General features: G+C 35.4%; 1 protein-coding gene across 1 annotated transcript; it reads right to left on the bottom strand.

Annotated features, from left to right (window-relative positions):
• Window positions 1–2,417: 2,417 nt before the first annotated feature.
• LOC147393801 (Galactosyltransferase family protein) lies at window positions 2,418–11,142 on the bottom strand. The gene is made up of 12 exons (XM_086456146.1): window positions 10,789–11,142; window positions 10,481–10,544; window positions 9,997–10,046; window positions 9,689–9,879; window positions 8,022–8,085; window positions 7,830–7,902; window positions 6,857–6,980; window positions 5,365–5,452; window positions 5,192–5,242; window positions 4,299–4,370; window positions 3,091–3,203; window positions 2,418–2,884 (listed from the first exon to the last, which is right to left on the bottom strand). The coding sequence occupies exons 1-12, from the start codon at window positions 10,899–10,901 to the stop codon at window positions 2,862–2,864; spliced, it is 1,026 nt and encodes a 341-aa protein (XP_086312272.1). The 5' UTR covers window positions 10,902–11,142; the 3' UTR covers window positions 2,418–2,861.
• Window positions 11,143–11,580: the final 438 nt, after the last annotated feature.

Here is an 11,580-nt window from a genome sequence, read left to right as displayed (position 1 = left end):
GTATCCATCTTCCTGCAATTTTGTGTTCTTTGTCCATGTTGTACTTTGCTTGTGATCTATTTTTCTCGCAACAGATTTTGCATGTGTTCTTAGGGTCCGATCTAAGGTACTGTTTTCTGGTCTCTCTTTAGTTTTTGTTTAAAAATTAATATGAACCTATGTTTGAATCTCATCTCTTGGATTTCCATGATTTTAAAAATTAATACTTAATCTTATTAGTCAACAGAGAGATGTTTTCTCTTGCTTCTATATCTTTTAAATAAGAATAAAACACTGTAGGGTGGTGTTCAGAGGCCCTAAAGAGAGCCAAACATCGTGCCAAACATTTTTTCAATGTATGGGTTAAGGAGTTTCGGAATGGGCTGCTTTTTGGAGAGGAGGAGATCATCCTCACAAAAAATCAGCCTATTCCGAAACTTCTAATCCTTATTTTGAAAAATGTTTGGCTCTCTTTAGGGCCTCCGAACACTTCCCATACACACACACACACACACATATATATATATAATTACAGACGTCATTTTTAAATATAAAACGAAGAAGAAGCAGCTTGGCCCCTTTTGTTGTATGTTGTTGGTTTTCTTTAGTGGAATCTTATGTGTTGCTATTATTTTTGTGGGTATTATTGAGAAATAAGAAAAGAACTACGAAAAAAAGGAGTGCAACATTTTTTTAAAATTATTTTTGGACTGTAATTATCTAAATGGAGTGCAAAGAGGATTTTTTAAGTGATACGAGTGCAATTGGTAATGAGTGGTCTGCAACTTGTTGATCCCTTTATCCAATTGGTATTCTTGTTTAACAATTGGGATTTCTGTTTCTTCATAGCCCGACCCATATTAATAAAGGGTGAGGATCACTCAACTCTTCAAGAGTGGCTCAAGAAAAACACATGATCCCAATCCTTTAAACACAAAATCCAATGGTTGAGATTTATCCTTGGGATAAGCATCACCAAGATTTGTGTTATCAAAATACACATAAATCCCAACCAATGGATTTTGTATCTAAACAGTTGGGGTTAATGTAATTATGCCATTGAATGATCTCCACCCATGAGGCCAAAAATTCAAAAAAGTTGGCATTATTGGCTTGTTAGGAAACTGGTACCAGTATTGAACTGTGGAACAGGGAGTACAGCTTTAGATTTGAATCAATGGAAATGTTTGCTCATCGAAGGCATCGAAATATTTAAAACAAAAAATTTGCATTATGATGCTCGATTGCCTTTATGCATCTTGTAGTCTCAATTCTTACTCCTATTTGTAAACTTGTCCATATCTATACAAATCTTTACTATTATAATATTATAATGAGAGGTGAAGAAGTGGTTGGACACCAGAATTTAAAACCCCTCACATTAAGTATTTGTTTGATTGCATGGAAAGTCACTTTCCATGGAATTTGAAATCCATGAAAAATTAGTTGTGAAAAATAGGTAGGGTTGGAAAATCAAATTCCATTGTTTGATTTCACTTAGATAAAATCATGGAAAAATATGAGAAAAAAGAAGAAGAGGAAAAAGAGGAACAAGATGAGAGGAGGGGGAGAGGAAGAAGAAGATGACGAGGAAGAGGGAAGGGGGAGGATGTGGCGATGAAGGCGACGACAGCCACGGTGGCGACAATGGCGACTACGACGACGGCGATGACTGCGACGGTGGTGGTGACGACGATGGCAGCGACGGAGATAAGTGAGGAAGATGGAGGGAGAACGTCGTGGTGGTGGTGGTGGTGGCGAAGGAGATGAAGGATGGAGAAGAAGGAGAAGAAGAAAAAGAAGAAGAGAGAGAGAGTGATCGGAGACGAAGCCGATGGTGACGACGACGAGGTTAGTGTAATGGTGGTGATGGTGGTGGTAGGGGAGAATTGAGGATGGAAAACATGGGTGGATTTCATTTTCCCACCCATATGGGTGGAAAAGTGAAATCCATGATTTAGTGGACTTTTTGAATGGGGTGGAAAATGAATTTCCATTTCCATGTGCAATCAAACACTTGAAAAATGTCATTTTCCATGAAAATTGATTTTCCACCCTATTTTCCATGTGCAATCAAACATACCTTAATGCAACATAAAACCCTGTTACGTTGGTAAATTTTCAAATTATAGAAATATCTTCAAAATCCCTTTAATCTATATTTTAAATTACAAATTCTGATGTGTGATTTGAAATGTTCTAACTTCTAGTTTTTCTTCCCCAACAAAGTTCAATAATGGCAAAAAGTAGAGACGGATCTAAATATATCATCCCAAATATTACGCCATCTTATAGTTATAACCTATTTGTAAAATCTTCTTTTGATTAGGGAAGGAATCGAAATGATCTCAGCTGAAATATTCAATTTGGAGTCATTTTAAAACATTCCAAAACCTGGTTGCAGTATCAATGCGATGATCTTCAACATAAAGAATGAATTAAAACAGTACAACACAACCTAAAATAAATGCTCAGAAACTCGGTTCTAATCAGTTTGGATCCCTAAAAGAAAAAAAATAAAAAATCAAATTTGTTGTCTTCTTTCACTTTTCTCATAAGGGAAACATAATGGTTGTTGGAAACATATCAGAAGTCGAAATATTCCCTGCCAATACCATAAATCCATTATGCATAACAGTTGATTTGAACCAGTGCTCTGAAAAGCCTCTCTGCCAAGAACATAGCCTAGCAATAGCTGTAAAATTATGCCTTTCTCTGACTCATGAGGTGGTCGTAATCAAATTTCAATAAAAATTAGCTTTATCTACACCAATCAGCTCGGGTATGAATCCAAGGGGACTAGCAAAATAACGCCCTTTACAACAATCCGTAGACATTGGGTTGAGACTTTCTTTTTTTAGCTAAAATTGAGATGAATCGAATCAAACAGCTGCACATAAAGGCCCTATAATACAAGAAAAATCATCAGTTTCTGTCCTTGGGAAAATGCTACCATATTCATGAAAAATGAAACAAATGTTATTACTACGTGTGCATGTGGGTTGGGGGGGCGGGGGGGGGGGGGGGGGGATAATGGGGGATAAGGATTTGATTTTGATGATGATGGTGTGCGTCTGTGAGTGGACAAGTGAATGAGTTAGAAAGCTATACCTGAAGACCAGGATGAGCAGCAAAACTTCGCTTCGTCAATATGCTTGACATCAAGCCCGATGAACCATGATCCGACGCTAACATCATCATGGGCATACGTACGTAGAATAGCTCTGCCACCAACTCAATAAAAGTCAAGATATCTATCTTGTATAGATGAAAGGAGTACAAGAACTAAACGCACTAAGAGAACTTAAAAAATAAAAATAAAGGAATTAGATTCAAGGCAGGAAAGGGGGACAAAATCAGATTCTGGGAGGATATTTGGGGTGGCACATCGCCTCTAGCGACTCAATTTCCGTCTTTGTACGCTTGTTCTCGGAAAAAAAAAAGAGACTATACAACAGTGTTTGACTAGCAATGATTCCAGCTCTACTTGGGATTTGGGGTTTAGGAGAAATTTTAATGATTGGGAGCTAAGTGAGGTGACATCTTTCCTTGAGCTCTTGAATTCGTGACTTCTCAATGAGAGTAATCAGGATAGGTGGGAATGGACGAGAACGAAGGACTTGAGATTCTCTGTTAGATCTTTCCATAATTGGCTCAATACTCACACAGAACAATCATTCAGGGGAACCAGTATTTGGTCCAACTTTATTCCTTATAAAATTTCCTTTTTTGTATGGTTGGCTTGTCTTGGTAAAATTCTAACTTTAGATAACTTGATTACTCGGGGTTGGATTACGCCTAATTGTTGTCCGCTTTGCTTGAAAGATGGAGAGTCTGTTGACCATATTTTAATTCATTGCTCATTTTCTCATAAAATTTGGTCTTATTTTCTTGGGTTATTTCGTATTCAGTGGGTCTTTCCTTGTAAGTTCTCCTCGTTGGTAGAAGGGTGGGCCAATAATGATTTCTCTCCCAGAAAAAGATTTCTTTGGGCTATTCTTCCCTCGGCTATTGCTTGGGGGGTGTGGACCGAGAGAAATAATAAGATTTTCAATGACAAAATGAAGAGTGATCACAGCAGCTTCTTGGAGATCTTGGGTTTATTGTTCTTATGGTCCAAGCAGAATATTCAATTCAAGAGGACTACTTTTGATGATTTTGTCTTTAGATGGAATTCTTTATGTAATTGTTGATGTTCTTGCTTTCTTTTTGTAGCTATTTGTGAGACTTTCTCGGCCTCCATGCATATTGGTTTTCCTTCCTTTTCAATATATTATACTTTTTCAAAAAAAAAAATAATAATAATAAAAAAAACTGACCTGTTTATTGAAACAAACTGCGCCAGTGCTCGGGATACTACAAACATCTCACCAGAAGCATGGCGGAAGTACCTGTAGGAAACAAGAAACATATTTAACAAGGGATACGTAGAATAAAAGAATCATAAAAGAAAGTCGAGACTTGAGTAAAATGAAGAGGAAGAATGAGTGAACAAGCAGCAAACATGCTGCATAGACTGACACTGACAATAAAGCATATAAAATGATCAATTTTCCATGTGGCCTTATATATAAAAGGTATGGTTTGAAACTGGTAGGTAGGTCTGTGTAAGAGATAGTCTTGCTTCCTTGTGAATGTTGATAATTGAGTATTTATATGATATTCTGCATGATTTAGTACTGAGGAATTGAGATGCACTGTCAGATTCCAATTGGACTAGTGAATTGGGATTGTGAATAATGAATTTAGTTTACTAGTTGTAGTCCTGATCTTAAATTTAATTACATTCATGCTCAAATACTATTATTATGATATGTTTTACTGAATGAAAACATTACGAATTCTTTTCATTCCTTCTCTTTGAATCTCCAAATCAAAATCAGAATCAGCTTTAAATTCATAACTACATGCCCTCCTACCCTGGTTACATATTTAGTATTTCTTGCTAACAAGCTTGCGCGGCTCAAGTACTAAAATCATCATCGAGACAAATGCATGCACCTAATTGTTTTCCTTCAAATCAGTTTGTTAGAAAAAGATGCAGACTTATTAGTTTCATACCATTGTTTTGACATAATATAATTATTTCTTACAAAAAGTAAAAGAACGATGAAATATAAGTGCCAACTTCATAAGTTGATAAGCTCTGAGTTCAAACCTGCCAACCAAAAAAATAGAACAATAATAAGAGATAAAATGTAGTATCACTCACGATTTTCCATCGCCGAATTTCCACCAGTCTGGTTCATGCCATTTATGACCCCTGTAGAAGTTTGGCAATGAAAGGATTGTGAACAACAAAATGAATAAAGTGAAAATCCGATAAGCTACCACTCATCTTCTTAAGAACTGAACATTGAACCAGAGTTTTATGAATAAACTCACGGCTCAGAGAAAACTTCGCCTGATTTCATACATCCAATATAAACACGAGGCTTGTCCAAGTGAGTTGCAAGCATAGCTCCCAAGCCATCTGTACAAGAAGTAAAGGTTAAACCAGGATTATAGCATAATACCTAAACACCACATATGGTCTTATTTAATTTCATTAATGCCAAATTTTCTGAACTACCAAGGTGTTCAAGTAATGCCATTGTTTCCATTTGTAGCTAAGTATTAACTACTATTAGTATTCTCGTCACTAGTCTTTTTTTTTTTTTTTTAATTATTGTTGGTGCTGTTATCACCAACCATTATCATTACCAAACTGAGACTTTACTAATATAAAATATCTTTAAAAAGTTCACTACCATGGTTGTGAACTTACCTGGAGATTCAATTCAATTAAACTGAACTACAAAATACACAAATCTTAAATGTTTTACCAAGCTATGAGTAGTTACCAAGAATGCGCAAATAACATACACTTAGGTGTGTGCTCTTAAAATATGAATAGTTATATTATATATACTAGAACAAACAAACAAACATGGACTCAAAGTTGATCTCTGATGCAGGCCAATTGTAACATAGTCACAGCATTGAATGCACAACTATATGGGTACAAGGGGGAGTTTACCAACTCATTTAAAATTCTCGGTCATCAAACCTATAAAATTTGCCTAAATCACACAACCAGTTTTAGTCAATCTTTTATGAATCTAACGATAGAACATTTTAACCAGTTAATATTCCATAAGTCAACCAATAAATCAACCCACAAAAGCTTGCCAAATATCATCCAGATGAAAAGAAATACAATTAAAAGCCAAATTAGGCAATGCAAGGGAAAAAAAACATAAAAGAATGCTTGAAGTTCATGACCAAGAACCAATTCCATGTCAAATTTTGTTTATCATGTTGTGCCAAGTATATTCTTAAATAAAGAACATATGAGCAGTTACATTACATAACTAGAACAAACAAATATGAACTCAGAGTCAATCTCTAAAGCATACCAATTGTAACTAAGAACTCATTCGTCACCTCTGCCGTTGCACAATAGTCACAGCATTGAATATATAACTATATGCATACAGGGGTGAGTTAACCAACAAATTTAAAATTCTCGGTCATCAAACCTATAAAATTTGCCCAAATCACCCCAGTTTTAGTCAATCTATCATGAATCTAACGATAGAACATTTCAACAAGTTAATTTTCCATAAGTCAACAAATAAATCAACCCACAAAAGCTTGCCAAATATCATCCAAACGAAAAGAAATACAATTAAAAGCTAAATTTGGTAATGCAAGGGAAAAAAAACATAAAAGAATGCTTGAAGTTCATGACCAAGTATCAATTTCCATGTCAAATTTTGTTTAACATGTTATGCCAACTATATTCTAAAATAAAGAACTCATCCGTTAAGTCTGACATAAAGTATAACAGAGACACACTAAGATACCCCTTAATCTAATCAATGGGAGTACTTACCAATATTAACATAAACATCATCATTGACCTTGGTATAGAACTCAGCATCCCAGGTGTCTGCAGCATGAGCGAAGAACAATTTTGTCTTTTTTGCAAGCTCCTCAGGTGCCTCCACAAGACTATCCTGCAGAATGATACAAGAATACTGTTATGAAGATCATTGGCCTCTTGTTCGCATATTGCCAAACATTTTAGAGACAAATTTTTGGTAGCAAGTATAAATAAATTGTAGCCATCTCTGTTGATTTGGTACTTTTAAACTTTTATCACATCTAATGACACCCAAAACAACTGCTTCAAACACCAAGAAGAGAGAAATTGCCCACAGATGAGCACCCCTGGATATACCTCTTATTCAACTTATTTTGGTTAATTCCTGAGATATGCAACCCAACATTGGTTTCCAAAAATGTCCCCCATAAGTGCCATTCACCCCGTACTAATTGTGTATGATCCAATACGCACAGGATTAGGAAAGACAAATGGTATTCTACATGGTGAAGGATCTGGATTGTTTATTCTGGAGATGGAGGTTACAGAAATTTCGCAGAACAATGAAGTGGATGAAATTAGCGGAACCCATCACAACTACTACTCCAAATAATCAGGAATGCAAGTGAATCATTAAGGCCTTATAGTGGAAATCTGGAAGCTTAGTGAGTGACTGGATGTGAGTGTTAAGGGAGAACGAGAGACGTGGATACATGGAGCTGTTGGAATGACTAGAGAGACGAGCACCCTTCATGGTGTGGTTTTGATGTGAGTACCCTTAATGGATCCTGTGATGCTACAGATACAGTAATACAACTAAAGGTATTCAGAACTTCTTTAAGAGTTGAGCGTTTTAGGAAGGCCAAATACTTAAACTATATGTCAGAAAGAGTTGAAGAATAATATAAACGTCAACATGCATCGCATGTACAATACCATAGAAACCAAGCAAAAATAGAGTTTAATGATATGTTGAACATACAAGAATAATGAAATCATTTGTCTTCATATTTTCACTGTCAATGTCCCTATCCAAGCTGTCTCCACGATTTGCACTGTAGTATAATATTTAAGACTTGGTTAAACATAGAGTTGTGCAGATCCCATGATGAGATAAGCATATAATTTTAAACAATTCCCAAAAATATTTCTATAAGATGTAAATAAATCAGACCTTCTTCCTATTACAAATCGTACAATGATGCCCTTCTCATCTTCCAGTTTTTTCAAAGCTGCACCTGCATAGATTGTCCTTTAGGCTTAGCACTTCCAAAGAAAATAACTTTGAAGAGAGTTACTCAAATACTTCTACAAACTAAATACATTTGGAAAAGCATTTGACTGCACTAAAGATAACAACATCTATATTTATTTAAAACTAAAGTATGTCAGTCTGGAAGAATGCGACACAACACAAAAGGTAAAGCAAGTAAACAAATTCCAGGCATAAAGATCTCCTTAACACCAAGAAATGATAACTCATCAAGAGATAATTTCTGTTGTTTTGCCATACTTGATGTCAATGGAATGCGTGATTTGGATTGAATCTTCAAATGTGGCTTCCAATACTAGAAGCCAGGGTTACTTTTTTAGTCAGAATATGGATTCAGTGTTCCTTCATGTATCGCATGACTTAAATACTCGACACAACAACAAGCATGCACAAACAAAAAAGAACATGACAATTAAAAGTCAAATGATTCACATCCCAAGTTCAACACTGATTTATGAGCCCCAAACTTTTATTGATTCCTAGAGTAGAATAGTAAACGTACAATCTTATAAACTCCTTAACCATCTATGGTAACCTAAAATGAGTAAAAATGTCTACTACAACAAAAGCACTGGTAATTAAATGCAACAACCTCCAAGAATGGGATGTGTTCAAAATTTATATACTAGAGAATTATAGATAACAACAATAATCCAAAATATGTATCATCTCCAAACATCATTTAGTATTGAATGAAATGGTGACATTCCTTGTAAAGTCTACCGTTTATTAGTTTAATGTTTGTACACTTTCAACAAGGATGCAGCAGGTGCCAACTAGCTTAGTTGGTAAAGTCTTTGAGTGATGCGACCGGAGACTGGGGTTCAAACCTCGCCAGCACCGAGTTACTGAACTCATTAAAAACAGGCTTACCAATCCACACACACACACAAAAAAGGATGCAAATAAATGAGAAACTATAAGTACATAGCCTATAAAATGATTGGGTACACAATCCTAGTGCCCGAGAAATGGATAACTAGAACTGAATACGTGTCGTTCCTAACACATTCCGACCCATAGTCACAAAATTCTCCGAATCTTTCAAAAAATGCATAAAATTCTCCAAATTAGGGGTTAGCGAATTAGATCGGTGAATTGATGATTCATCAATTAATCGTGGAACATGGTAACATTTTTACCCTTTACCTTAAAAATCTTATTATTTTCAACATTCAAACATCGAGAAGACGATAGTGTTTTTAGAGAGGTTGAAGATGAAGGGTTTTGGTAAGAAACCCAAAAACATATTCTATATAATATCCAAAATTTTGCCGATTATTTTTTTTATACAAAACTACACCGAATTTATCCAAGTTAACCGAATTGAACCCCGACCAAATAATCCCCAAATCCGAACTTCATTACTATGCTCCAACCAAAGTGGTGTGTGTGGGTGAAATAAGGAGGGGAGTGGTGTAGCAGTGTTACCAACGGAATTCTAGTACCTAAATATGTTGAATATAGAACTACGTACGATGTGGGTCTTGGAAAGGGTAAAAGAGATGATCATCCTACCATTATGAGAAAACAAAGGAAGAAACTCACAAAGGGGGAAGGTATTCTACCAGTTGGCATCCATGCCTTACGGATCGCTTCTCTATTGTTCTTGCGGCCAAACCTCGTAACAATTCCTATCACAGCTAATGGCCTTTTCGTGTGATTCCTATTAGTTTCTGACAAGTGCTTTGAAACAAAACCTTCCTGTCTTGCTGCAGCCAACTCCATCTCAAGGGCTGATAACTTCTTCTGCTGTTCCCTGAAAAATAATAAATATAGTACAACATAATAAATATAGTACAACTCTCAACATAATAAATATAGTACAACATACTTCAAATTAAATCAACAGAGATGATAACTATAATCATATTACCTGCAAGCTATGACTTTTAGTGTGTCATCAACTGATATAGCTGACTGCCCCTGAAACAGACAACCACTCATCAATTTAAATTATCCCATCAAAAAGTCCCAAATACAAAATCGTTTTTCATCAGTAATTCCCAGAAAAAGTAATCTTTTTTTCATATAAGTTTAAGTCTGAAGATGGGGTTTCGATCATAGCTCTATGGAATTACCACATACAGACTTTTACCACTCATCACGGTGACATTTTTAAGAAATAATGTGTCTTTCCAACTCGAACAAAGCACTCGTCCCTCTATTCTTTCCAATTGCCAATAGGCCAGATCAATCATGACACAAACCAATTGCACGAAAAAAATTTACGATGAAGACAGGTGACACACAACAGTGCATTTTAAACTAAAATCACTGGTCCTAGTCACCAATCAGCAATTCCATAAATAACTGAATTTCAACCTAAAAATAAATAAAAAATTGAAACAAAAAGTTACCTGACCAGTAATCCTATCAAGCTCTTTGATTAAGTAAACCCTGTTCTCTGCATCCTGCCATAGTCTACCCAAAAACATATACATAAAAAAACCGAGTAAATTAAGGGCCTGTTTGTATCACCAATTTGGCATCGAAAAGTGGAAATCAAATTACATAATAGCCAATTCAAATTTTCGAAAAATAATTTAACTTAAGATTCAGATATACGTAAATTAAACAGATTTTATTTCAACACCGATAGATAGAAACCCTAACAATAAAAACTTAAATCGAACAAACAGAAATGCGAACAAGATTGGAAACTCACCGGCCGGCAACATAAATCACAGCCATTGTAGCGACCATAGAGAGCATGAGAGCAGAAACTCGGGATCGGATAACCAAACCATTCAATCGGTTATTCGATCCCCGACTCTGCATATTGTTTGTCTTTTGTAGTCGATCTTCAGATGCCCCTCATTCACGTCTTGATCGATCGAAAATGCTTCGATTTTCAGAGCCAGATCTACTGATATCTAGGGTTCCAAAGAAGTTCTGGAATCAAATCTGATTACAGATAGAGAAGGAAAGAGAGAGAAATCTGAAAACTTTTGTTATAGAGAGAGGGAAAGAGGGGTCGGTCTCGAGTAGAAAGACTCTGGAGTAGACGTTCCAACTAATTTTCGATAATAAGGCCGAAGTAACGGACCTTTTTAATATAATTATATAATGACGAAAATACCCTTGCTTTCGATTTTAATTAGAGAAGTTAATTTGAGATTACGAAAATAGAGGAGGGTTAATTCCGGAATTTTGTTGTCTTAAATTTTTATTTTTATTTTTATTTCATTTTAGTTTAGACATTGCTTTATCCTCAAAGAATAAAATAAGAGAGTTGCTATTGGCACCCCAATTAAAATAAAAAATTGTAAGCCAATTAGGTATAGAATTTTATATGAATCTAATCCTAATCGTAAACACTACACAATTCAGTTGCTATTGGCACTCCAATTTAACTTAATACACCCCAATTAAGATAAAAAAAAATACATAAGTCAATTAAATTTAGGATTTGAATGTGTTACTATTCTTTGTAATGTTGGGGTAATAATTTGAACCA

This window comes from Akebia trifoliata, chromosome 10, assembly GCF_017979445.1.
Source record: "Akebia trifoliata isolate Shusen 1 chromosome 10, ASM1797944v1, whole genome shotgun sequence".
In the NCBI taxonomy this organism is placed as follows: Eukaryota; Viridiplantae; Streptophyta; class Magnoliopsida; order Ranunculales; family Lardizabalaceae; genus Akebia; species Akebia trifoliata.
Note: the sequence above shows the minus strand (reverse complement) of the source record. Positions and strands in the feature narration are given on the sequence as shown.